At 39.5% G+C, this 23,952-nt stretch overlaps 7 protein-coding genes across 18 annotated transcripts; 4 read left to right on the top strand and 3 right to left on the bottom strand.

The window, feature by feature from the left end:
• Positions 1-557: 557 nt before the first annotated feature.
• Positions 558-3,135, bottom strand: LOC116923301 (trypsin-1). Its single transcript, XM_032929762.2, has 9 exons — positions 3,007-3,135; positions 2,343-2,569; positions 1,840-2,142; positions 1,672-1,760; positions 1,468-1,597; positions 1,258-1,402; positions 1,047-1,177; positions 888-969; positions 558-823 (listed from the first exon to the last, which is right to left on the bottom strand). Exons 1-9 carry the CDS (start codon positions 3,104-3,106, stop codon positions 741-743), a joined length of 1,290 nt encoding a protein of 429 aa, XP_032785653.2. The 5' UTR covers positions 3,107-3,135; the 3' UTR covers positions 558-740.
• On the top strand, positions 3,039-10,180 carry LOC116923293 (transient receptor potential cation channel trpm). Of its 4 annotated transcripts, none has more exons than XM_032929750.2 (17): positions 3,039-3,157; positions 3,225-3,270; positions 3,378-3,516; positions 3,593-3,802; positions 3,874-3,906; positions 4,006-4,121; positions 4,194-4,269; positions 4,342-4,573; positions 4,630-4,830; positions 4,978-5,454; positions 5,523-5,786; positions 5,856-6,783; positions 6,867-8,138; positions 8,218-8,777; positions 8,842-9,446; positions 9,510-9,869; positions 9,948-10,180. In XM_032929750.2, exons 9-17 carry the CDS (start codon positions 4,824-4,826, stop codon positions 10,107-10,109), a joined length of 4,635 nt encoding a protein of 1,544 aa, XP_032785641.2. In that variant the 5' UTR covers positions 3,039-3,157; positions 3,225-3,270; positions 3,378-3,516; positions 3,593-3,802; positions 3,874-3,906; positions 4,006-4,121; positions 4,194-4,269; positions 4,342-4,573; positions 4,630-4,823; the 3' UTR covers positions 10,110-10,180. The 4 variants fall into 4 exon arrangements, with proteins under 4 accessions (XP_032785641.2, XP_032785640.2, XP_032785639.2 ...); XM_032929749.2 differs by having other exon boundaries at positions 3,874-3,949; positions 4,347-4,573; XM_032929748.2 differs by having other exon boundaries at positions 3,874-3,949.
• A 391-nt stretch (positions 10,181-10,571) lies between these two features.
• On the top strand, positions 10,572-15,478 carry LOC116934884 (oplophorus-luciferin 2-monooxygenase non-catalytic subunit-like). Of its 6 annotated transcripts, none has more exons than XM_045173607.1 (7): positions 10,572-10,723; positions 12,732-13,061; positions 13,144-13,352; positions 13,434-14,331; positions 14,402-14,530; positions 14,603-14,757; positions 15,360-15,478. In XM_045173607.1, exons 3-6 carry the CDS (start codon positions 13,311-13,313, stop codon positions 14,740-14,742), a joined length of 1,209 nt encoding a protein of 402 aa, XP_045029542.1. In that variant the 5' UTR covers positions 10,572-10,723; positions 12,732-13,061; positions 13,144-13,310; the 3' UTR covers positions 14,743-14,757; positions 15,360-15,478. The 6 variants fall into 6 exon arrangements, with proteins under 6 accessions (XP_045029542.1, XP_045029541.1, XP_045029540.1 ...); XM_045173606.1 differs by lacking the exon at positions 15,360-15,478 and adding an exon at positions 14,898-14,933; XM_045173605.1 differs by lacking the exon at positions 15,360-15,478 and adding an exon at positions 14,852-14,933.
• LOC116923298 (choline-phosphate cytidylyltransferase A) lies at positions 10,916-12,742 on the bottom strand. 2 transcript variants are annotated; one of them, XM_032929756.2, is made up of 7 exons: positions 12,336-12,742; positions 12,151-12,253; positions 11,897-12,013; positions 11,620-11,771; positions 11,458-11,563; positions 11,267-11,382; positions 10,916-11,181 (listed from the first exon to the last, which is right to left on the bottom strand). In XM_032929756.2, exons 1-7 carry the CDS (start codon positions 12,351-12,353, stop codon positions 11,008-11,010), a joined length of 786 nt encoding a protein of 261 aa, XP_032785647.1. In that variant the 5' UTR covers positions 12,354-12,742; the 3' UTR covers positions 10,916-11,007. The 2 variants fall into 2 exon arrangements, with proteins under 2 accessions (XP_032785647.1, XP_045029545.1); XM_045173610.1 differs by having other exon boundaries at positions 11,267-11,563.
• A 48-nt stretch (positions 15,479-15,526) lies between the features above and the next one.
• On the top strand, positions 15,527-18,493 carry LOC116923294 (EH domain-containing protein 3). Its single transcript, XM_032929751.2, has 9 exons — positions 15,527-15,688; positions 15,750-15,880; positions 16,173-16,366; positions 16,427-16,833; positions 16,901-17,046; positions 17,132-17,240; positions 17,317-17,481; positions 17,561-17,897; positions 17,983-18,493. The coding sequence occupies exons 2-9, from the start codon at positions 15,822-15,824 to the stop codon at positions 18,189-18,191; spliced, it is 1,626 nt and encodes a 541-aa protein (XP_032785642.1). The 5' UTR covers positions 15,527-15,688; positions 15,750-15,821; the 3' UTR covers positions 18,192-18,493.
• A 69-nt stretch (positions 18,494-18,562) lies between these two features.
• On the bottom strand, positions 18,563-19,561 carry LOC116923299 (transmembrane protein 50A). Its single transcript, XM_032929758.2, has 3 exons — positions 19,327-19,561; positions 19,088-19,200; positions 18,563-19,030 (listed from the first exon to the last, which is right to left on the bottom strand). The coding sequence occupies exons 1-3, from the start codon at positions 19,408-19,410 to the stop codon at positions 18,757-18,759; spliced, it is 471 nt and encodes a 156-aa protein (XP_032785649.1). The 5' UTR covers positions 19,411-19,561; the 3' UTR covers positions 18,563-18,756.
• A 68-nt stretch (positions 19,562-19,629) lies between these two features.
• On the top strand, positions 19,630-21,832 carry LOC116923297 (ubiquitin thioesterase OTU1). Of its 3 annotated transcripts, none has more exons than XM_045173609.1 (6): positions 19,630-19,646; positions 19,744-19,876; positions 19,956-20,379; positions 20,430-20,560; positions 20,615-20,800; positions 20,870-21,214. In XM_045173609.1, exons 3-6 carry the CDS (start codon positions 19,986-19,988, stop codon positions 21,092-21,094), a joined length of 936 nt encoding a protein of 311 aa, XP_045029544.1. In that variant the 5' UTR covers positions 19,630-19,646; positions 19,744-19,876; positions 19,956-19,985; the 3' UTR covers positions 21,095-21,214. The 3 variants fall into 3 exon arrangements, 2 of the variants coding, with proteins under 2 accessions (XP_045029544.1, XP_045029543.1); XR_004394492.2 differs by lacking the exon at positions 19,630-19,646 and adding an exon at positions 21,371-21,832 and having other exon boundaries at positions 19,744-20,379; positions 20,870-21,131; positions 21,211-21,287; XM_045173608.1 differs by lacking the exon at positions 19,630-19,646 and having other exon boundaries at positions 19,744-20,379; positions 20,870-21,131; positions 21,211-21,312.
• Positions 21,833-23,952: the final 2,120 nt, after the last annotated feature.

The raw sequence follows: 23,952 nt of genomic DNA, 5'->3' as shown, positions 1-23,952 counted from the left end.
AACAAGGCTACTTATCCCAGCGAGGGCTGTGTCCTAGTAGGTCTCAGTGGGTATCGGTCCAGTGCATTGAAAAGTAAAAGGATGATCAGTATGCCACGTGCTATTGGAGAAGCAGGTATGGGTTCTCTCATTGCAATTCTTGGTACAGTTTTTCTGTTGTTGCTTGCTAATGGGTCTTCTTGATTATTGTTTAGTTTGTTTCATTGCTTCCAATCAGAGTATGCATAGTTTCTCTCGCTTAAACACTTGGCCAGGTTTTTGAGTCCAACTCGTCCCAAATTTTCAACGAATATTTTAAAAAGTAGGAATTGTTTTTCTTTCATTATACAGTAGCACGTCATGATACCGATACAATTTTTTTTTTCGTAACTGAAATGTCACTCTTTTAATATATCTTTGCACGCTGTGGCAACAATTTGTTGACGAGGGGACATACAAGACTAGAATTCAAAATGGCGTTTCTCACTATTCAGTTAATGTTTAAAACTTTATCGGTTATTTTCCTTTTAGGGATTGTGTGGTATACTGTGGTAAATAAATCAAAGGACAATGAAACATTTGCAGGTTATGGGTGTAGGCTATATTTCCTTATTCAACATTTGTTTCATCCAAGCCAAAACAATTCTGAAGAAATTTGAACCCAATGAAATAGATTTGGCTTTTTTTTTGTGCTTGTTAGTCGTTAGCGAGTGGTCTAAAACAATCGTTAGTTTTCTGAATATTGCTGACAGATTCCGTGGTTAGACTCCTGCGTATTGTTTAATCCACGGTCTAAACGACGTTACCCTGGTGTAAACACCTGGGAACTTCGCTAAGGCACAACCTTTGAAACATCATTCGTGTGTTAAATGTTATTCTTTAGAACTAAAAGCAATTTTATTTATTACCTATTCCATAACTGACGACTCCAGTCTGTGTCCAAGGTCCCCCGGGTGACGTTCGGATTAACAGTGGCCCACCACTGTCACCCTAAATTAAAAAATCACAGCAGGAATTGTATCATCCATTTCGTTAATTTTTTGTCATTAGGTAAGAATTAATCATACCTGGCAACTGTCGGTTCTAGGGGCCGCGGCGCAAAGCATGCTGTTGACTAATTTTGGATAACTTTCTTTGCATTTTGCGTTGTTAAGAACTTTAACAGTAGCTTGCTGTAGAACATCCGGTAAAGAACCACCTGAAGTAATTTTTAATTTTTAATTTAGGTCTCATCAAGAAATTAAATCCGATTGTGGTCGATTCACTCCCACGAAATACCTGATTTCGTTGTCCCCCATCCGATGATGGCCGCATCTTTGCTGACGAATTGCTCGTTTAAACCTTCCGCAGGTAAACATATTGGCGAAACGTCTTTCGAATAAGTCACGGGTGAATGAAGTGTCAAAATGGCGATATCGTTGCGCTGGTGTGCAAAGGTAAAATTAAACGCAAATTCATCAATGCAATTGACTTAGTTGAACGACTTACATTTGTGTTTGGGTCCCATCCTCTGTGAATTGTTATCTGTCGGACCGATTTCTTTACCTGGGCATCGCTTGGATTCAATGTGTGCATGCCGAGCTCTACCGTCAATTGTCTAATTCCCGTCGATGAAACTCTATGGCGATTGATTGCGGGTTAATAGGTATTGAGGTTATGGGGTAACTCTTTGAGTATTAATGTTGGCCTTACTTGTCGACGCAGTGGGCGGCTGTCAGGATTTTATGTGGAGCAATCAGAGATCCCCCACAAAAGAACCGACCGTTTAATCTCAGCGATACCTTAAAATATTGAATTGTTATGATGGTAAATTTTTTATTGGTTTAATGTATGGATTAGCTTATTAATCGTAGGGCTTACGAGGCTAGGCCAAGAATTTTTCTCAGCTGCAGTTCCCCCTACTATGCGCTGCTCGTCATAGCTCAGCATTTTTGTCGGTCCAGCTCCGCACTTGGTCTGTTTGAAATCGGGTACACCGTTACCTGAATCCGTAGTTGTCGTTTTAATATTGTTCGGTGTGTTTTGAAACCATAAGTGATAATTTGTTGGTCCGTTATTGGGTTGACCGGTATACGGATTCACAGGAACAGCCAGCATGGATCCGTAAATTTTCTTGCTATCCTCATCATTGACGAATGGAGTCGTACAACATACTCCGGATACCTACGACAGATTTTATATTAATTTACAGGATAATCATGTACTAGCTCTTTCTCTGGGTTCAGAAGATTGATGCAATGCGTTTTTCCATGCTCGCGGTCAAGATAACGGAATGTTTAACCGTGTGTCCAATAAGATTATGACAGCAGTTATCGTTTAATTCTATTTTTAAAAAACCTGCATTGCTTGACAATTGATATTACCTGTTTGTCTTCTTCTCCGGTATAGACGCACGTGTCACGTGAGATAATCGCCCAGGTTTCCAGCTGATTAAGCTCGTGCCATTTCGTTGTTGGGTAGCAAGTGCGGATCGTCGTGCAGGAGCCGAGATGCCCACTCCTCGTAAAGCAAGATCCTTCTTTCACCCCTAAGGCATTGCTTGGTAAATTAGCTGACTGATACGGGCTAGGGTCTCCTATGACATCATCGGCTAAATTGAATAAAAAAATTAATGTCAGTTTATTCTCTTAGATATTTTAATGTTTCTTTGTGTTGATTCTTTTAGACTCGACGCCTTGTGCTCTGTTTCAGTCCATCAATCAGACTGTCAAAAATGCAATAGGACCAGTTGACCTTCGGTAAAACTGAGTGCAACGTTGAATTTACAGGTAAGCAGTAGCAATGTTAAAAATGCACGGATGAATAACTTTGTACTTTCAAGGTCTACTCGTGTCTTTATCTTGTTCGGTTCATGTTTCTGTTTTGTTTTTCTTATCTCGTTTTAGGTCTTTCAATGTCAAAAAACCGGAATATCAAGTTTGCAAGAGCCACTGCATTGCTGTGGGTCATTTTTCGTACCTTGGATAAATGCCTTTATTCTGACAAATTTTAAAGTAATTAAACTCAAGAAAAGTGGTTAGAAATCACCTTCGATAATGATGGCGTCTCTTGTTTGATAGACTAGACCTTTTGCCGGATGAGAGGATGACAGAACAATCGCCACTAAGAAGAATACGATTGAGGCCATTTTTCAAACCGTAAAAAGTGCGGAATGAGCTGGAATACCAACATGAGATAAGTAATAAAATCAAAGTTTAAAGGAAAGACAATTTTTACCTGAAGTAAACTATTAAATTTATTTTCAGCTCTTCAATCTGAAAGTGAAACAGCAAGAACGTGTCGATTGATAAGGTAAATCGCAGTAATCTATTTTCAGGTTACAGGGAACGACTCCAAGTCACTTCTGACTGAATTGTCTTGTCTGGTTGTTTAACTTTATACTTTTTGACCATGACCAGTAACCAGTTCATGTTTGCGCGATTGTCAACGCTGAAAAAACTGGATGCAAATTTTCTTTCTTTGAGCGGTCGATGACTTGTTGGGCTAACACAGCCTCAGGTCATATAATGCAAAGTAACCAAATTGGGGAATTAGTAGGTAACAGTTATCACAAGACAATTCCTAAACTGATATAATGTAATTTTTTTCACTGTATAGCCTCTTTGTTTTTTAGATTTAAAAAAATCTACTTCATTACGAAGGCGTTCTACTAATGCCATGTTGTTGCTGCCTTACTGCTGACCACGAAATGATATAATCGATTTGATTGCCGTTTTCAATGGCCACGGTTTTATGATTCCAGTTTTTCAGAAAAATCCCTGTCTTACTTCGTCTGCGTTCTCATTCCTTCCTCCACGAGCTGATGCTCCATGCGCTCGTTCAGGTAGTTGAAATTAATTTTTTTTTTGTACTTTTTTGTATTTGGGTTTTCATCATATTTCTCCTGAGTCGTAGGGTATCTCGTCCGTCGTAATGGATCTCGTTTCGGTATGTTGTTTTTTTAAGAGAATGCGGGGGCATTACAATTAAGGTAATGTCGTCAGTTATTTGCTGGATAGCCGATTGACATTAGCAATTATCCTTTAGTGCAATACCAAACTCCGCTTTATGGTTTGTCAGCTCTGCATCGGATTTGGAAGATGTTCACGATGGAAGTTCTTCACAGAAAAAAAAAAAAAGAAATATATGCCAAAAGGGTAAAGGTACGACCATTATCGTGAAATTTCAACAGACTATTCTACCTCAGGTTAAATCTCCTGTAACGTATTCTGTAGGCTCGAAACTGTTCACCTTAATTCTAGGTGAGAACCAGACAGCTTTCCGCGCGACAATTAATATGTCTAGAACGAGGTACCCTTGTGAAAAAATGCAATACGTGTTCATCTTTGTGTGAATGATGTAATATTTCTGGTTGTATATAAGAAAAGGTATTATAGTATGGATACGTGATACGCCTCATAAATGAATCGGATTATTCGTGTCCAACAATCATGTGATAAGAACCAGACAAATGCGCAAATACGGCCTGTATGTTTGTTGATAACATGCTGCTCGACGATTATCAACAGCATCTTTACTGCCGCTATCACGGCAAGGTATTGTTAAATAGCTGCTTAGCATCGAACCGGCTGCTATTTTCCTAACTCGTAATGAGGTAAGTATTGTTCTTTGACGTTACTTAAAACAGTTGACTGATTGAATATTCTCTAGCTAAAAATTAACTGTCAATTAATTCACATCACGTGCGTGCAACAGCAAGCAGAGCCGCTTAGGATTTATTTATGGTTCGAATACCGTAGTAATCGCTTATCAGTGCACAGGCTTTCCCTGCTGGCTAAATGCTAGTGGAGAAGATTCACTTCAATCGATGGTACTTTACTTGACCGGCTTCGCTTCTGTCAGCCATGAACGGTAAGTCATTATTGAGCACTTGGTTTTTGCATACATTGTTCCGTTCAGTTTTTTGTTGATCATTTATTTCAGCACAGGGAAACATCTATAGTTGACTATACATTTTTTTAATTTTCTGATTTAAACCTGTTGTTGTTTCGGAAAAAGGAAACGGAATAGCGGTGACGACTGAAAGTGGCGTCTTTTTTGCCATTCAGCCGGGACACCCTGGATGGATAGACTCGACATTTTGCAAACGGGAATGTTCTCGCTATGTTGGCAGCTACGAAAAAGCATCACCGTGTGCTTGCGGTCGGACGTGGTCATACCACAAGACGCGCGGTATTCAAAGTGATGGCGAAGGAGAAGAAACTTGGTCTCCCAGTCATCATACGGTCACCAGCCCTACTGACGCCTATGGAACCATCGATTTCTTGGGAGGCCCACACCCTAATAAAGCCCAGTTTATCCGGTTGGGCTTTGATTCACGGCCTGATGTTACCTTCCAACTGTTGATTCGCGAATGGGGACTTGAATTACCCAAACTAGTTATTTCCGTCCACGGTGGCAAGGCTAATTTTGAACTCAATACACGCGTCAAGCTCGTCTTCGGAGAAGGATTACTCAGGGCAGCAAAAACTACAGGTATGGAATGTTTGTTTTTTTTAAATTCCGCTAACTGAGACTTTCTAATGGAAGTACGTAATCGACAGGTGCTTGGATTTTAACTGGAGGAACTAATACAGGGGTCACTCGTCACGTTGGCGACGCTTTTATATCTGAACGTTCTCCTCGTCTACGCGGTGGTCGTGCAGTGAGCATTGGCATCGCTCCATGGGGTTTAGTAGAGAACCGTGCGTCTTTGGTCGGTCGAAAGAAGGATGTCGCTTACCAATCAATCGACCATCCACGTTCCAAATTCGCTGCCCTCAACAATCGACACGCCTATTTTCTATTGGCTGACGACGGAACTGTCGGTCAGCTCCCAACTCGCTGATTATTTGTTTACCAACCATTAATTCTCATATTGGAATCTATTCCATCAGGCCGGTACGGAGCAGAAATTGCACTGCGGAGGAATTTGGAAAAATATATTTCCAGGCAACGACTCCCAGCCCGCGTTACTTGTTCCATTCCGGTTGTCTGTTTGGTCGTCGAGGGTGGAATGGACACCATCAGGACAGTTTTGGAATACGTGACGGATTCACCGCCCGTTCCTGTGGTTGTAGTAGAAGGATCGGGCCGAGCAGCCGATTTGATAGCTTTTGCGCACAAATGTGCAATGGAGTCGGATGAGGAATTGGCTGTGGGAGAAATGCGAGAAGAGATGCTTGCCGCCATTCTGCAAGCGTTCGATGTTAGCCAGCATCAAGCGGGCAAGTTGCTTGCTGAGATCTTTCAATGCGTAGAAAATAAGGATCTCATCACTATATTCCGGCCATCGGAGAACACGACCACTTCCCACAATGAGCTGGATCACGCCATACTTTGTGCCCTTTTTCGTGCTCGTTACTTGTGCGCCTCCGAACAACTTTGCTTAGCGCTGGCTTGGAACCGAGTTGACATTGCTCGCTCTGAGATTTTTGTTTACGGGCAAGAATGGCCGGAAGGAGTCCTCGAAGAAACCATGATGGAAGCTTTAGTTAAGAACCGCGTGGGTTTTGTTAAATTGCTGTTAGAAATGGGCGTGCAGATGGGCAAATTTTTAACCATCGCCCGACTAGAGGAGCTTTATCATTCTAAACAAGGGCCGGCCAACACGCTGAGGTACATTGTTCGAGATGTCCGTCGGCACATGTCACGTAACTACTCCTTCACGCTCATCGATATCGGCCTGGTGGTCAACAAACTAATGGGAGGCGCTTACCGATGTTCCTACACCCGCCGGAAATTCCGTCACATTTACAATGAACTGATGGGCAAATCCATCGAACAGTTAGCTGCAAGTGACAGTGTCCTTAGCGGTGAACTAAGGTAAGGAAATTCGATAGACGTCAAAAGTTTTAAAAATGATGTAATATTCTTACTTTAAATTTCAAAATTGATTGCAAATTCAGACATGGAGATGCCAGTCAAAGCTTCGAAGACTTGCAATATCATGTACAACCATCGTACAATTTGTTTCCTCAGCCGTTCAACGAACTGCTAGTTTGGTCCGTCTTGACTAAACGCCAATCGATGGCTAAACTGATGTGGCACCATGGGGAGGAGGCGCTAGCTAAAGCGCTGGTGGCTAGCAAGCTCTACCGGGCCATGGCCAGTGAAGCGGCCGATGACGATTTAGAAGTGGAAATCTTCGATGAGTTACGCAGTTACGCAGCCGAATTTGATCGTGAGGCATTAGAATTGCTAGACTATTGCTACCGTCAAGACGATGATCTCGCCCAACAATTACTGACCTGTGAATTGTCCAATTGGTCTCGTCAAACTTGCCTCAGGTTGGCCTTTGCGTGCAATCATCGCGAACTGCTGGCCCATCCGTGTGCTCAGCTCATCTTGGGCGATCTGTGGCTTGGAGGGTTGCGGACCCGACGCTCAACCAACCTGAAAATTGTACTGGCCATCGTCTGTCCAGCATTCATTTTTCGTTTGGAATTTAAATCGAAAAATGAACTCCTACTAATGCCACAAACGGAAACGGAGCACATGATCGACCTGAAAGAAGAAGATGAGCACCCACTAGCTGAAAAAGCAAAAGGCTGTTCATTTTGCTCACCGCCTCCGACTGTTTCCGTCCAAAAGGAACATTTCAGGTCTATCAATTGGAAATGTGACACTGTCAATTGTCTTGAGGTTAGCAACGGTGACGATCAGAATGGGACGCAATGCCATTTCTGTTCTAATGACACGAGTCATGCTGGATCGCACATCAACGGTATGCAAGACATTCCCAATAGCCAGACTGACATCCACCATGAAACCGTTGGACTTAAATGCACCGTTATCGACCACCATCAGTTGTCATTCCATCGAAAGTTGTTGGAATTTTATTCGGCGCCCATCACGAAATTTTGGACTTGGACAATGGCATATTTTTTCTTCCTCGCCATTTACACGTACACGCTGCTGATCCGAACGCCACCGAGGCCCGAATGGAACGAATGTTACGTTATAATCTACATATCCAGCTTTGGAATAGAAAAATTTAGGCAAATATTGGCTAGCGAGCCCGTCAACCTCAGTCGCAAATTGGCCGTATGGGCCTCAAGTGCCTGGAATTGTTGTGATGCTTTTTTCATTGTTGAATTCTTTGTTGGTCTCATTCTTCGAGAGCAAGAAAACACACTGGAACAGGGCCGCGTCCTCTATTGCCTGAATATCGTCTTTTGGTTTGTTGCTTTATTACTTATTTATAATGTAGTCGTCATAGAAACAATCCAAATCATTACTCGTTTATTTGGGATGCAGGTACATACGCATCTTGTTGATCTTGCGTGTGTCCAGGTTCCTCGGGCCATTTGTGACGATGATCGGATGGATGCTTAAGCGGATGGTTTATTACGTTACTTTGATGTTGGTTGTGCTAATGTCGTACGGCGTCTTCCGCCAATCAGTACTCTTTCCCCACGAAGAATTTTCATGGTTTCTGGTACGCGACATCTTTTTCAAACCATATTTCATGATTTATGGAGAATTGTTCGCCGACGACATTAACCCTCCTTGTGGCAATGGAACCAAACCGGATGGATCCTTCGATCCTGAAATGCCTCCTTGCGAAACTGGTCGCTGGCTCAATCCTCTCCTAATGACCGCTTATCTTTTAGTGATCAACATCTTGCTGCTTAATTTGCTCATTGCTGTCTTCAATTCGATTTTCTTAAAAACAAATGTCCATTCGCACAAAATTTGGAAGTTCAATCGATTTGCCGTCGTCATGGACTACGACCAAAAACCAACTCTACCTCCACCGTTTATCATTTTCTGTCATATCGTTCTCTTCACCAAATGGATTCAAAGACGATTTGCAGGTTTATAGAATAGGATGGTTTGAAATAAGATCAACTAATTTTCATATTAAAAACCAACTGCTAGGTGTGAAAGAATCTTATGATTGCGGACTCAAGCTTTTTCTCGACAAGCATGACCTCGAACGGCTTTATGATTTTGAAGAGGAATCGATGGAAGGGCTGGTTCGTGAACGAGAAGCAAAGCAAAATCAGACGACAGACGAACGCATCCGGCTGCTTGGTCAACGAATGGACAGTATCAGCTCGAAAATGGACGATTCCTATCAACTAGATAATGGCGTTGTCCTTCTGGATTCGCTTGAATCCCGTCTTACTCTACTGGAGAAAGCAATTGAACGGACGACTGACACATGCATTGCGCTTCACGACTGCGTTATTTCACAAGAATCATTTTCGCAACCGTTGAGTAAGCAAGCTGCATCTATGACTCTTTCGCAAGCCACTACTTTGCTGGCCCCAGACGGCGAAACCTGGACTTCTACTCCCATCCTCTCGGATTCATCATCGAGCACATCGGAAGATGGGCAGGTTTATGGCAGAGCTAACGAGAGTGAAAAAGGATGTGAAGTTTACCGCCAAGGGCCTAACAGTGCAGACGAGCCAATTCGACCGCTGGTTCGAACTAAGCTCGAACGACGATCAACTACTTCTCGTTTACCAAGAAAAAAGGTAATGCCACTAAATATCAGTTAAATTCTTAGCTTTAATTCACGGAAGAAAATCCTTTTTTAGGTGATTTTGAAACGTCAGCTAACGGAAATACAAAGCGAAAGTGATAACAGCGCTGCTATTCAACAGTTTGCCGCATCAGACAATGCGGTACTGAACAGCCGTTTTCCATTTCCAAAAGATGTCTCTGCTTTGCAAAATGGACAATTGGAAAACATCCGGAAACCATCACCTCTCTTCCGAGCTGATAGTCGAATTAGTAATAACGGAGGGGAGAAATATGCCCGTTCGTTTTTAACGGCCAAAGTGGTAGCAGAAACCCAACGTCTTAGAGAGATGGAAGGAGACGTCTACCGCTTGATGGGAGGCGTCATCCGGCGGAGGCGTTATCTCGAATCGGAAAATTACGATCCCTCTCTTGAGGTATAATACAGTATTATTCTTTGACTTCGTTTACAGAATTTTCCATTCTTTTTTATGTATTCATCACTAACTGTCCAGGAAATGGCTGGAATACCTACTCGTTGCGAAGACGATGACATGACTGATGAAGACGAGACGATAATATTCAGAAAGAATCTTGAAAGCTTTACCATAACTATAGAAGATTCTCGGGTAGTGTCAGAAGAGGCTACTAAAACAGCGGACGTTTCTAATAAATAAAATCGAAATTTTTCCACAACAGTGAGCTAATAAATGGTGGATACAACGTGTTCGATTCGAACACACACTAATTTTTCGTTTAATTTAAGTCATACTGCTAGAAGCAGCTAGACGAGATACTTAACAATGTTCGGATTCACACCTTCGATGGTGATTTTCTTAAAAATGGAATTCGTATACTCCAAACTTGGAAATCGAAGTTGTTATAACTTCAATAACTTTTCGAGCCAGATGCGGGAAAATTTAAGAATGCATTCGAATCAAACTAACGCACATTTAGTGCATACTAGGAGAAAAACGAAACTTTTGATTGTCAGAAATGAAAAAGAAAATATTATTACCAGGCTATGTTGTTTTTCAATTTCAGGTGTGAGTACATGAAAACGAAAAAATTTGTAAATTCCTTCTTTGTTATTAGTTCTTCATATTACCTCTTGTGGCGCTATTGCGCTTGTTTTGAAATGACACTTCAAAAATCAGTGTTATTCGTTCATTCACGAATGGTGATAGAAGAACAGGTTGTTGTGTAGCCGTCAAAGTTACAAATATTTTTCTGCCATTATTCCAACTATATAACGGAGATATTCTGCATCATTTGTAACTAAATCGATAAGGTACTGTGAAATAATCTTACGTCTGATGTATTTTTTCATGAACTAAAATTTTGTTTGCCCAAATCGACGGAATGTAGTTCAGTTCCAACCTGTCCTACACGGGTTTTATACAAGCTCCATATGAGTTTATACAGCTATAGAAATTTGTAATTGCCAAACAATTGTGTCTAGATCTGATTTACCCTTGAGTCATTTTAAAACTACAAAACTACATTGTATTGCAAGCTCAGACTGGGAAGTTAAAAACAATCAAGAAAACAAATCAATGCTATCCAGGTATTGGTTTAGGGCTTGGTATCCTCTTCAGCTACTTTACTTTCAACAGGATTTGGCGTCTCCAAATGATAGGTGATAAAATTGCCTACGAAATCCTTTGACTTCTTTTTCCAGTACTCAAGGCATCCATTCAATTTTTCCTTAACTTTTTCCAGTTCATCTTCAACTAAATACTTTGTTTGCTGAAGTGAAGAAAAAGAAAAGGGTTAAGAGAGGATGGTATTTTAATGCGGATAAAATTATTCTTAAGTTGAATCGAATTGATACATCGATCAAGTTAAGGTTGAGCTGTTCTGCTGAGTATCCACGTGCCAAATTTCGCCTTGCGTAAACGTCATAATCTTTTACAATACGCGCCACTATGTCCGAAGTGGAAACGATATCTAGGAGAAGAGTAGGCTGTGAGTAATTTATTCCGTAGTTTGCTACTAAACTAAGTCTTCTACTCTGGAACCGACCTGTGCGTTGGGTAGCAACGAACATGCCCTTTGTTTTGATGTGCGCGTAAATGTCGTCATTACTTCCCGCTGCGTACGGGGCATCATCATGAGCGACGAAGTCGATCTATGTAAAAACGAGCGATTAACAGCTTTTCGGCAAAGATAAAGTTAGATCATAACCTTGTGTCTGTTCAAAAACTCGTCATCCAACGTCCAAGGGGCGTCAAGAACAACTTCATCCACATGACGACAATGCCTGACCACTTCATAGCGCTCGTTTTCATCCATAACTGTCCGACCTTTATTCTCTTTGGTCTTTTTGTCGCTACACACTTACACAATGTTTTGAAATAACAAAATATATGTCATCAGGCCGAAGAAGATATAGAATTTCAAGGGAGGGAATAAATGTGGGCCAGGTGTTTCAGGTACAGGTAAGCACTATTTGATTTCATACCTCCGACTATGAGGTAGACATTGGGAAATAGATATTTGGCTTGCATTAGTTGTCTTGCATGTCCAGGGTGAAACAGGTCATATATCCCATCTGTGTACACTCGAATAAGTCTGGGGGCTGTGTAACAGGGAAACCATAAAAAATATACTATCAGCAAAGTGAATAGCAATAACCAATTCAACCAAGTAAAAGCTAAAAAACGCGATGAATTCTAAATTCTTCAATTAGCATGAAGAGAAAATCTAGCATACTACCTGTTCCACTGATAGCCATTTCCTTGGAGATTTTAATTGAATAGTCACAGAACTTCAATGTTTCCAATGCCTGTTCATCTTCAGTGAAAGGTGCTAGTTTCATCTAATTAAAATAACGTTGAAACACGTAAGAATAAATAATTCACAAGCCTAAACAACCCAGGAAGGTGATGCAAAATATTTACCTGACGTTTGCTAGTCATAAACGTAGAAATTAAGTAAAGACTGGTTGTAACAACCAATGAAAAACGTCTTGAATGCCAATGCTGTGATCTGTGAAACAGTCGTTATGCTCGAAAGAACGCACTACTATATAACATTGCGCTACCAATTGCCAAGAGCAAGGACGGAGGTACCTTTAACAGGCCGTTGACGAAACTAGATAAGACTAATCGTTTCTTGAACGTTTGTTTTCGTTTTGGCTGCATCAGTGCTAGTACTTGAAAATGAAAACGAAGACACTATGCACATGCATGTATTCAAGGGGTTTGCGTTAAGATATACTGTAGATTTAATTTTTCACGGATTTATCGTCAATACTGTCACGATACGAAAAGTTTACGTAGTTACCACTTTTTTAGCAAACGCGAATCGTGAAGAATGGCTTGCCGATGACAAACGTAGTATTACCAAACTCGTCTTTCAAAAGATGTTGGCGGCTATGAAGAGCATCGTGGTATGCTGCAAAACTCTTACCGAGATTTGGGTGAAATTGTAACTAGTTTTAATATTTGCAGTTATGTTGAATAAATTCTCCGTACTTGAAATGCAGACCACATTGAAAGGATCCGGCCAGCTGAAAGCCAAACAAGCTATAACTTTTGAAGTTCTTTGCCATTAGAAAGTAATTTTTTACTTATAAGTTCGGCTGGCGCAGCCTATGCCATGATTTATTTATTTTTTTTAAGAAGGTAAGTCTAACATCACAGCATCGCGCTGTAGGATTTTTAGTGCAGTTCTCAAGTTACAACGGTCACGTGTAATCTCTTGCAGGAGGACTAGTATCCCAGTATCGTTTAGATAATTGTGGACTTTTGGAACCAACTGTCTTACGTAATCTGATGTGATACAAAAGTTCAGATAAAAATGACTTTGTTGCTTTGAGCATAAAAGCTTATTGCTCTTCTTCACTGTCATTTATTGAGACATACAGCAACAACATGCCACTCCTGAATGGCAAACACATCGGCAGCATTTTTTCGGTAACTATTTGATATTCCCCATGTTCCTTTTAGCCAAACATACAACTTACATTTTTTCCTTTTGTGTTTAATGTGATTCAGATATTGGTAGGAATACTGACCGTGGCTACCAATCCGTCTGTGGCAGAAAATGACCAAATATCTCTCATGGTTGCCGGCGAAATGAGTCGCGCAAGTTGTCCAGAAGATTACACTCCATGTAGTTGCACAGTGGACGTAGGAGGAGGTCTGAGAGTCGTATGCACCGAGGTGCCCGTTCAAGACGTAATCGACCTGTTTAACCGAACGGCTGCACAAGATATCGAAACGTTTGGATTGCAATGGTCAAGGAGTCCGCTGGAGTCTGTCACAATTCCTGCCGATCTTCTCGGTGGTTCTCGCGCAAAACTCATCGGAGTTTACTGCCCAAGCAAAGTGGAGCCTAGAGTCCCGCTTCGGATGGATGAAAATGCGTTCCGTTTGTCGCGTAACTACACCGACACATTCCTCACGTTCTATTGCGATTTTAGTCAACAGCCGAACTTGCAATTCTTGGCTGGATTCAACAGTTTGACGATATTAGAAATCGGACTCGCCACCAATCTACAAGCCATCGGGCGTCTGCCCACGTTGCCCGCCCTTACCACACTGCATGTCATGGACAGCACTGGTTTAGTCGAATTCCCCGATCTCACCCCAGCTGTTCTGCAAACCCTCTTTTTGAACGGCAATCAGCTGGGTGACACTATGGCCGCAGCTTTACTGGATTCAATCATCTTAACATCAACTATTCGCTTGTTTACATTGAGATTAAACAGCAACCAATTGACGCGAGTACCTACCCAACAAATGAATTCTTTGCCTGAACTACGAAACCTTTATCTCGATGACAACAGCTTATCAGTACTTGAAACTGGATCGCTCACTTTCACATTTCCAGTTACAACATTATCGCTTTCATCCGCATCGATCAATATCATCGAGCCGGGAACTTTTCAAGGTAGTTTTTACTTTATTTTGCCGTAAGGTGATCACCGTAATTCTGAATTTGGTTTTCCTTTCATGCACAGGCGATTTTTCGATGTCAGTGATTAATTTATCTAACAATAACTTGACCCGTTTCGAGTCGGCCGTCTTCCTCGATATATTGGAACAGATGAACCTACCGTTCGCTGTCGGTTACATCGATATTGAATCGAGTATATACGATAATTTAAAATTCATTAATGTAATTAAAGTTTTAGAATTGAACTTATTTTAAATTATCGTAGATTTAATGAAATGCGATTGCAGTCTAGCATGGTTGATCCGTGACAATCGATCATTAATGCCCGCCGTCCATAACGGATTATGCGTGAATGGCATTGCTTTCGAGAGCCTCAATCCGGCCTATTTTGCCGATTGCCCTTAAATAAGGGTTTGCCAAGTAATTTCATTTTTCCTTATCCCTTCTTGTTTGATTACAATTTAATTAAGTTAGTTATCTGTAAAAAAAATTTTGTTTATTTCTTCATATGGAGTCGGGTATTCCAATTCCACACGTAATTCTAACCGCCTTACATGCAGGAAGGAAGCTGAAACAAAATATCTGCCATTTTTAAATACGACATCAGCTGATTGAATGCGAAAGATAGATCCAACATGAGTCGAGGATTTTTTTTTTTTTTTTTAAATGATTCTGTTCTAGAGCTATAGATATGAACGGGCAGTACCATAGTGGTCGCCCCATATCGTTTTCTCCATCTGGTTTCATCCACACCCCGCTTCATTTACAGTTAACAATTAGACACAGGAAAAGTTTGAATTCTCCTCGAGGAAGAACTCAGATAACGCAATATTTCCTGTTGGAATACGATGTTTGCCACGTACTTTATTTACTTTATATATTGGTAATTTAGGCCAACTTTTAAAGACTATGGGATGAATGGATAACCGCCAGTGTTATAACCAATAGTTACATCGTCAATTAATTTAGTCTAATTATGTTGAAAATCGGGATGTTGCAATTGAAATTCACGCGTGACTCAGAGTAGAAATCGAGGTCTTTAGCAAATGGGCACGGTCCGAGCTGCGGTCGCTTACAGAGCACCCTGGTGGCAACATAAAATTCCATCTGTACTTGCGGCCAAGGGCCTGAGGATTTATCAAGAAGCAGTTCCGTTTCACGTCACGATTCCAGCATTCACGCTTGAAATCTTGCCTCTCCACTGTCTGTGCTGTAGCTCTGGACGTTTGAATTACTATCCCTTCCTCTCTCTCAAATACAAAGCTGACGTAGTGAAGTGTTGTAGCGGTTTCTCAACACAAGAGCTTTCGAAAGGGGTGTGTGTTCTGTTTAGAGACAGGTCTCGCCAGACGTAAGTGTCTTTTGTCTAATTTTAAAATACCCGAATATTTAAAAACATTCCGTTGTTGCAGAAATCGTTGGCTTTCATTCAGCAGAATTACACTAAGCTCGTTCTTCATAAGGAGAGCAAAAACAACTAAAACATGTTTAGCTGGTTGAGCAAAGATGAAGCCCGCAACAAACAGCCTGAGATCTACGATAGGTGTGTATTCTAAGCAAAATATTTGATTAACTAATGTGATATTTTAATTGTATTACTTTTGAAGAAAAATAGGATAAGTGTTGAATTTGTTTTTTAGGTTTGCTCTCCGTTGAAATTATATTTGATAGCCAGTTCAGAATTCACATTAGTTTACCAAAAACACTGTTTATGGTGAAATAACTAATTGGTTATTTGTCAAGTTGAGCATTATTAAATAAGAATTTAGTGTGTGTAAGCATGCAACTCGAACTGCAATTAACCCACTTTTGTCTTTATTCATGCACCTATCTAGTGTTGTTGAAGGGTTAAAGAAGATTTACAAGAGCAAGATTCTTCCTTTGGAGCAGCAGTATTTCTTTCATGATTTCCACTCCCCAGAGTTGAGTGATCCTGATTTTGATGCCAGGCCAATGATTCTCCTTGTTGGCCAGTATTCTACTGGCAAAACTACTTTCATTCGCTACCTATTAGAAAAAGACTTTCCTGGTATTTTTTTTTCTTTTTGCAACTTCCTGTATTCCTTGAAAAAAAAATTTTGTTACGTAGGAATCCGAATCGGGCCCGAGCCAACCACAGATAGGTTCATTGCTGTCATGCATGGTGATACTGAAGGCGTCATACCGGGAAACGCCCTTGTTGTCGATCCCAAAAAACAATTTCGGCCTTTATCCAAATTCGGCAATGCCTTTCTTAACCGATTCCAGTGTTCTACGGTCGATTCCCCGGTTCTGAAAGGTATTAGCATCGTTGATTCGCCCGGAATCCTTTCAGGCGAAAAGCAGAGGACGGACAGAGGCTACGAATTCACCGGTGTACTGGAGTGGTTTGCTGAAAGAGTTGACAGAATTATTCTTCTTTTCGATGCCCACAAGTTGGACATTTCCGATGAGTTTAGGCGTTCTATCGAAGCGTTACGAGGACATGATGATAAAATCCGGATCATTCTTAATAAAGTGAGTTACATTCGCTGTAGGAAAAATTGTGTATCAGCCTCACTGATTCGGCATGTTATTGTTCCAGGCGGATATGATTGATCATCAGCAGTTAATGAGAGTCTACGGTGCTCTTATGTGGTCTCTCGGTAAAGTGCTAAACACGCCCGAGGTGGCTCGTGTCTACATCGGTTCGTTTTGGGATCAACCTCTACGTTACGACATGAACAGAAGGTAGAGTTATGTTCACTTGTGTTTTCACGTTTGTTGACGAGCACACTGGAGTACATTTAAAATAACATTTTCCTTCCATCTTCAGGTTATTCGAAGCCGAAGAACAGGACCTGTTTGCGGACTTGCAATCCCTACCACGGAATGCCGCTTTACGAAAGCTAAACGATTTAATTAAGCGTGCTCGTCTGGCCAAAGTAATTTGTAATTGAATATGTATGTAGGGAAGTTTTATTATTTACATTTTTTGTTTTTGTTTCCCAAATTTGTTAGGTTCATGCATATATCATTAGCGCCCTGCGAAAGGATTTTCCAACCATGTTTGGAAAAGACGCCAAGAAGAAAGAACTCATTAAAAATTTGAGCCAAATTTACGATCAGATTCAACGAGAATATCAGATATCACCTGGTGATTTTCCTGACATCAAGAAAATGCAGGTTAGATCTGTCCCTTAAACTTAAATAAACAAAACATAAATAATAATAATACTTACGGTCAATTTTACCTGAAAAATAGGAACAACTAGTTCATCACGATTTTACCAAGTTTCCACCTCTAAAACCTCGGCTGCTGGAAGCAGTTGACCGAATGCTGGCTGAAGATATAGCCCGCTTAATGTCTGTCATACCACAGGAATCGGTGATCAGGGCCGCCGCTGAGCCTAATGGTTCTGGCATCAAAGGTGGCGCTTTCGATGGAGTTAGTGAAAAGGCCAGTCCGTTCGGCTATTTGAAAGGCGAAGGTATTGATGCTGGTGCCGGCGAGCCTGAATGGATTGTTAGTAAAGATCGCTATAAATCCGACAATATCTTTGATAGTCTCAATCCAATCGACGGAAAAGTCACGGGAGCAGGTGAGCTGGATCCTCGTGCAATTTTTGTTTCCATGTAGTGTGGATTTTCTAATTCCACCCATTGTGTTTCTACTTCTATTTGCAGCTGCCAAGTCCGAGATGGTCAAATCGAAGTTACCAAATTCAGTCTTAGGTAAAGTTTGGAAGCTTGCCGATGTCGATAAGGACGGCATGCTCGATTCGGATGAATTTGCATTGGCTATGCACCTGATCAACATCAAACTAGACGGTCACGACATCCCACCCGAATTGCCAGCTCACTTGGTACCGCCTTCTAAAAGGGGTCGCTTTTAAAGCGAATAAGAAACGTACAATGAAGCATCCTAACAATCCATTAGATAATCGTACTTTTGGGGCGCCTCTCATCTGTCAACTTATCAGTTGTAAACTTCGATGAGATTCTTAGACGAAATTGTTTTCCTCGGCACATGGAGTATCTCTATGATAAGATTATTTGGTGTTCAAACTGTTGAAACGTTTATTTCCTTCCCATTTGTTGTTTGTGTGAGCTTGTACGTGCGCCAAAGAAGTGTCTGATTCAAAAATTACTCCAGTACGATAGATAATTTAGATATCCGCTGGTGCCTTCTCTATTATCCTATATTCCTTTTATTTTTGATTCTCTTTTTCGTTATTTTACCTTTACATAGCTAAACTAAAAGCAATCTTAGTGTACGCTTTTCTGTATTGAGAGTATCACACACCGATTGGTAATAATTCAAATGAAAATGAATAGAAGAAAATGTGAGTGAAAACGAAAAAGGTTTTTATCGCCGTGCTTCAATATAAACGGTTTGAATGCACATAAAAAATAGTTTTCATCAGCTAACTCGCTGTGAATTTTTCGAAGTCTGCACTTTTAAGACGACCAAAGCTCTTCGGACCTGCCGAATCGGAACATGAGAGACGATAAAAATATACAAAGATTTTGCGTGAAGAGCCCGACTCCAGGCCACTGCGGAGTGTTTGCAGGGATGATATAGGCTTGGAATAGAATCCAAGAGGATGCTATGAGGGCAGTGAAACCTAGAACAAGTCCAAGAAAGAACCAACCACGAGCACCACGGGAACCCAGGCATCCTTCTTCAGAATAACTATCTCCTCGAATTGCGCCATTGCTCACCATGTTAATCCTTTAAGAAAAAACGTTTAGAATTTAAAATATAGTATTTTACTACTGGTCTGTTTACATTATCATTGATAGAGTGCCTACTACACCACAGACATGGTAGGCATGATGGAAATCTGTCATAGATGGGTAACGAGCAGCAACATCAAAAATCATCCACCAGCCTGAGGCAAACTGTTGCATTGAACAAAAGAATTAAATTAATTAAATTACATGACATGAAAGAACTGAATAAATGGGATATAATACTGATTTCTTTATGGAATAGAATAAACGAATGACGTCATTGTCTATACTTACTAGTATACCAGCTGCTATGGAAGCGTAAGTGTTACGCTTTTCCTGTAGGTTGAGACGTTCCATCAGATTCTCAAGAAAAGGCATAATGGTATACCGTTTGTGTCTTATGAAAATCCCTAGTTTATGTCAAGTGACTGGTTTTCTGTACTCCTAAGATTTTTTTATCCACAGGCAATTGATAGTGAATGATGGTCTCTTTGTCATTTACCTTTACTCCTCACAAAGGCGTCTGCTAGTGAACAACAGCAACGCCATTTAACTAGCAGGTTAATACAGAGTTAATATTTTTACAATTGATCCAAATTACTAGTAGGTTATAGGTAAATAGAGCGCATCATAAAATTAAGGCTTAAATAAATTTAAAGTAGTTTATTTGTAATTTAAAATTTAACATGTTCCGTTCTCTGTTCTCTCCAGCGTGTATCAAAAGAAAGCTAAGCATCAGCGGACGACGCTGAATGGAATTTCCTAGTGCTTCGTTATTATTCCTTGGTTTTAGAATTTTTTCAAGAATTCGCATTGTGCAGCTCCTCGGGAACTTCGACTGCTTGTGAATCTAGCTTGATGCCCCAAATTGTTATCAAACAAATTCTACTGGATTATCTATTTTTATTTTGTCCACCGTACAGGTTCTGGTAGGAGAAATTTGCTTTCAAGCAATGGCGTCAAAAATGCAATTACGAGTAAAGCACAAAGGCGGCCAGTCTGTTATTTCATCCCTCACGTTAACCAGCAGAGTTGATCAGTTACTAGATGAACTATCAAAATCCACTCAAATTCCTGTACACTTGGTTAAAATCTTGCGGGGTTTCCCACCAATTGCTCTGGACATCTCTGACAAAAGTGTCTCTCTTGGTGACTGTGGCCTTCAGGAAAGAGACACCCTCCTTGTAGAAGAGCTGCCAGTGATACAGTCATCAGAGTGCTTGCCTTCAGCACATAGTGAAGACAGTGTTGAGTTACTAAAAGATGCACCAACAGGCATACTAATGAGGAAAGTTGTACCATCTGACAATTCATGCCTCTTTACAAGCATTGGGTTTTGTCTCTCAGGTAGACAATTTAACCTGTTTATTATTCAAAATAATAATTGTTTTATTCAGGCAAACCTGATCCCACATCTAGCTCTTTTATGAGAGAGTTGGTTGCATCAACAGTAGTTAATCAAACAGAACAATACAACGAGGCACTGCTTGGAAAGCCAAACAAAGAATATAAAAAATGGATTCTTCAGGTAAAAGTTCATGTAGTGTATTCAATACTTATTTTCATGTTTCTGATCAAACAGGATGATTCATGGGGAGGGGCCATAGAACTAGCCATTTTATCATCATATTTTGGATTGGAGATTGATGTGGTGAATACTCAGCATTCAGTTATCAACAAGTTTGGTGAAGACCAGAATTATGGTCAGAGAATCCTTTTGATCTATGACGGCATTCATTACGACCCTCTCTACCTTGAACCTTTCGACGTAAGATTGGATATTTTTGTGATATATGTAACCAAGTCAAGGTATATTGTGATTTGGTGTCTGTTACAGGGTAGCCCAAACAAAACGCTTTTTCCCACTACAGATACTTGGATATTACAGCAAGCTGAAGAATTGGCAGCTGAAGCTAGAGCTAGCCACCAGTTTACGGATGTTAATCACTTTAGTCTCAAGTGTATGGTGTGCCATTGCTTTTTAACAGGCCAGACACAAGCCCAGCAGCATGCAAAGGAGACTGGTCATACTAACTTTGGAGAGGTTACATCGTCGAGTTAACCAATATTGTTAACGATCTCGGTTTGCTATAGTAAAGGTGTGTCAATCATCGAAATCCAAAAAAAATTCTCGTGAAATTTTGAATCGTTTAGCAGCCTAATATAATTCAATAATAGGTTATTTCGACTAATTTTTCTGGTTTATGCACGACTCATTTAACAAGAAGCAAACAGTTTTCCCATCTTTTTCAAACGTAAATATATATTATTTGATCGAAATTAGTGCGTATGGATATTGCCATTATTCAGATTAAAACACATTTTTACTTGCCTACAGGGTTGCAGTAATTTTTCGAAGCAAAGGAAAACCTCGCCTTTGTTCTTGGGATGCTTTTACCTTTTTCCAAGATTGTAATGCTTCGAAAAAACTGATGAAGCTCACTTTGATTCCGATTTTTTTACAAGAAAACGAATGATCCTCTCGAAATAAGCGTTAAATGCTCATCAGTGTGATCTAGCGAATTTCTAGGGTTCGGCTCCCGAACGAGCAAAATTGATACGTGTTTAACAACTATCTAATTAAACATGAATTGTATACATCTCTTACGATTAATGGGAATTATAGATATATTTATATGAGTTATATTAAAAATTTAACGAAGGTGGAGAAAATCAAGTTTGTTTTGACTTGGAATTTACACTAAAAGCGTTTTTCGTTTTTCGCCATGCATCCACTAGAATTAGATGTCGGACATCTCTTGGAATTCCATAAAAATTACACATTCTACACAAAATTGAACGCTGATTTTGATTATAGTATTAGTTTTCTTGTTGGCTTAGTAATTTTTGAAATTTACGCGTTGAATTGGCGCATCAACTTTGATCTCCCATTTTCTACTAAATTTCAAAAACTACAAGTCCTACGCAAAAATAACCTTGATTTTCATGATCTTCGTTCAATTTAGAATTGAAATCATGTATTTTAAATTAGATTTAGAATTTAGCCAAAAATGAAAAAGTGGGAAGGGTATAGCCTTCCCATTTTTGTCAAAATCTGCAAAAACGGACATCTCTTGGAATTCCATAAAAATTACACATTATACACAAAATTGAACGCTGATTTTGATTATAGTATTAGTTTTCTTGTTGGCTTAGTAATTTTTGAAATTTACGCGTTAAATTGGCGCATCAACTTTGATCTCCAATTTTCTACTAAATTTCAAAAACTACAAGTCCTACGCAAAAATAACCTTGATTTTCATGATCTTCGTTCAATTTAGAATTGAAATCATGTATTTAAATTAGATTTAGAATTTAGCCAAAAATGAAAAAGAGGGATGGGTATGGCCTTCCCATTTTTGTCAAAATCTGCAAAAACGGACATCTCTTGGAATTCCACAAAAATTACACATTATACACAAAATTGAACGCTGATTTTGATTATAGTATTAGTTTTCTTGTTGGCTTAGTAATTTTTGAAATTTACGCGTTAAATTGGCGCATCAACTTTGATCTCCAATTTTCTACTAAATTTAAAAAACTACAAGTCCTACGCAAAAATAACCTTGATTTTCATGATCTTCGTTCAATTTAGAATTGAAATCATGTATTTTAAATTAGATTTAGAATTTAGCCAAAAATGAAAAAGTGGGAAGGGTATAGCCTTCCCATTTTTGTCAAAATCTGCAAAAACGGACATCTCTTGGAATTCCATAAAAATTACACATTGTACACAAAATTGAACGCTGATTTTGATTATAGTATTAGTTTTCTTGTTGGCTTAGTAATTTTTGAAATTTACGCGTTAAATTGGCGCATCAACTTTGATCTCCAATTTTCTACTACATTTCAAAAACTACAAGTCCTACGCAAAAATAACCTTGATTTTCATGATCTTCGTTCAATTTAGAATTGAAATCATGTATTTTAAATTAGATTTAGAATTTAGCCAAAAATGAAAAAGTGGGAAGGGTATAGCCTTCCCATTTTTGTCAAAGTCTGCAAAATCGGACATCTCTTGGAATTCCATAAAAATTACACATTATACACAAAATTGAACGCTGATTTTGATTATAGTATTAGTTTTCTTGTTGGCTTAGTAATTTTTGAAATTTACGCGTTAAATTGGCGCATCAACTTTGATCTCCAATTTTCTACTAAATTTCAAAAACTACAAGTCCTACGCAAAAATAACCTTGATTTTCATGATCTTCGTTCAATTTAGAATTGAAATCATGTATTTTAAATTAGATTTAGAATTTAGCCAAAAATGAAAAAGTGGGAAGGGTATAGCCTTCCCATTTTTGTCAAAATCTGCAAAAACGGACATCTCTTGGAATTCCATAAAAATTACACATTGTACACAAAATTGAACGCTGATTTTGATTATAGTATTAGTTTTCTTGTTGGCTTAGTAATTTTTGAAATTTACGCGTTAAATTGGCGCATCAACTTTGATCTCCTATTTTCTACTAAATTTCAAAAACTACAAGTCCTACGCAAAAATAACCTTGATTTTCATGATCTTCGTTCAATTTAGAATTGAAATCATGTATTTTAAATTAGATTTAGAATTTAGCCAAAAATGAAAAAGTGGGAAGGGTATAGCCTTCCCATTTTTGTCAAAGTCTGCAAAATCGGACATCTCTTGGAATTCCATAAAAATTACACATTATACACAAAATTGAACGCTGATTTTGATTATAGTATTAGTTTTCTTGTTGGCTTAGTAATTTTTGAAATTTACGCGTTAAATTGGCGCATCAACTTTGATCTCCAATTTTCTACTAAATTTCAAAACTACAAGTCCTACGCAAAAATAACCTTGATTTTCATGATCTTCGTTCAATTTAGAATTGAAATCATGTATTTTAAATTAGATTTAGAATTTAGCCAAAAATGAAAAAGTGGGAAGGGTAT

Source organism: Daphnia magna, linkage group LG5, assembly GCF_020631705.1.
Source record: "Daphnia magna isolate NIES linkage group LG5, ASM2063170v1.1, whole genome shotgun sequence".
NCBI classification, from domain to species: Eukaryota; Metazoa; Arthropoda; class Branchiopoda; order Diplostraca; family Daphniidae; genus Daphnia; species Daphnia magna.
This window is presented reverse-complemented; position numbering and strand designations above follow the sequence as displayed.

Bases quoted from the DNA above. Each gene is read 5' to 3' on its own strand.
- LOC116923301 (XM_032929762.2), bottom strand. From the start codon at position 3,106: ATGGCCTCAATCGTATTCTTCTTAGTGGCGATTGTTCTGTCATCCTCT. The intron at 2,570-3,006 runs GTGATTTCTAAC...TATTCAATTTAG, and splicing joins AGACGCCATCATTATCGAAG to CCGATGATGTCATAGGAGAC. The intron at 1,178-1,257 runs GTATTTCGTGGG...AAATTACTTCAG, and splicing joins ATGGGGGACAACGAAATCAG to GTGGTTCTTTACCGGATGTT.
- LOC116923293 (XM_032929750.2), top strand. The intron at 5,455-5,522 runs GTATGGAATGTT...CGTAATCGACAG, and splicing joins CAGGGCAGCAAAAACTACAG to GTGCTTGGATTTTAACTGGA. The intron at 6,784-6,866 runs GTAAGGAAATTC...TTGCAAATTCAG, and splicing joins GTCCTTAGCGGTGAACTAAG to ACATGGAGATGCCAGTCAAA.
- LOC116923298 (XM_045173610.1), bottom strand. The intron at 11,772-11,896 runs GTATGAAATCAA...ACATTGTGTAAG, and splicing joins TGTCTACCTCATAGTCGGAG to TGTGTAGCGACAAAAAGACC. The intron at 11,564-11,619 runs GTTATGATCTAA...GTTTTTACATAG, and splicing joins AGTTTTTGAACAGACACAAG to ATCGACTTCGTCGCTCATGA.
- LOC116934884 (XM_045173607.1), top strand. From the start codon at position 13,311: ATGCCACTCCTGAATGGCAAACACATCGGCAGCATTTTTTCG. The intron at 14,332-14,401 runs GTAGTTTTTACT...TTTCATGCACAG, and splicing joins CGAGCCGGGAACTTTTCAAG to GCGATTTTTCGATGTCAGTG. The intron at 14,531-14,602 runs GTATATACGATA...AAATTATCGTAG, and splicing joins TTACATCGATATTGAATCGA to ATTTAATGAAATGCGATTGC.
- LOC116923294 (XM_032929751.2), top strand. From the start codon at position 15,822: ATGTTTAGCTGGTTGAGCAAAGATGAAGCCCGCAACAAACAGCCTGAG. The intron at 17,047-17,131 runs GTAGAGTTATGT...TTCCATCTTCAG, and splicing joins CGTTACGACATGAACAGAAG to GTTATTCGAAGCCGAAGAAC. The intron at 17,482-17,560 runs GTTAGATCTGTC...CCTGAAAAATAG, and splicing joins CTGACATCAAGAAAATGCAG to GAACAACTAGTTCATCACGA.
- LOC116923299 (XM_032929758.2), bottom strand. From the start codon at position 19,410: ATGCCTTTTCTTGAGAATCTGATGGAACGTCTCAACCTACAGGAAAAG. The intron at 19,201-19,326 runs GTAAGTATAGAC...TCAATGCAACAG, and splicing joins CCATAGCAGCTGGTATACTA to TTTGCCTCAGGCTGGTGGAT. The intron at 19,031-19,087 runs GTAAACAGACCA...TTTTTCTTAAAG, and splicing joins GGCACTCTATCAATGATAAT to GATTAACATGGTGAGCAATG.
- LOC116923297 (XM_045173608.1), top strand. From the start codon at position 19,986: ATGGCGTCAAAAATGCAATTACGAGTAAAGCACAAAGGCGGCCAGTCT. The intron at 20,380-20,429 runs GTAGACAATTTA...TGTTTTATTCAG, and splicing joins CATTGGGTTTTGTCTCTCAG to GCAAACCTGATCCCACATCT. The intron at 20,801-20,869 runs GTAAGATTGGAT...TGTCTGTTACAG, and splicing joins TCTACCTTGAACCTTTCGAC to GGTAGCCCAAACAAAACGCT.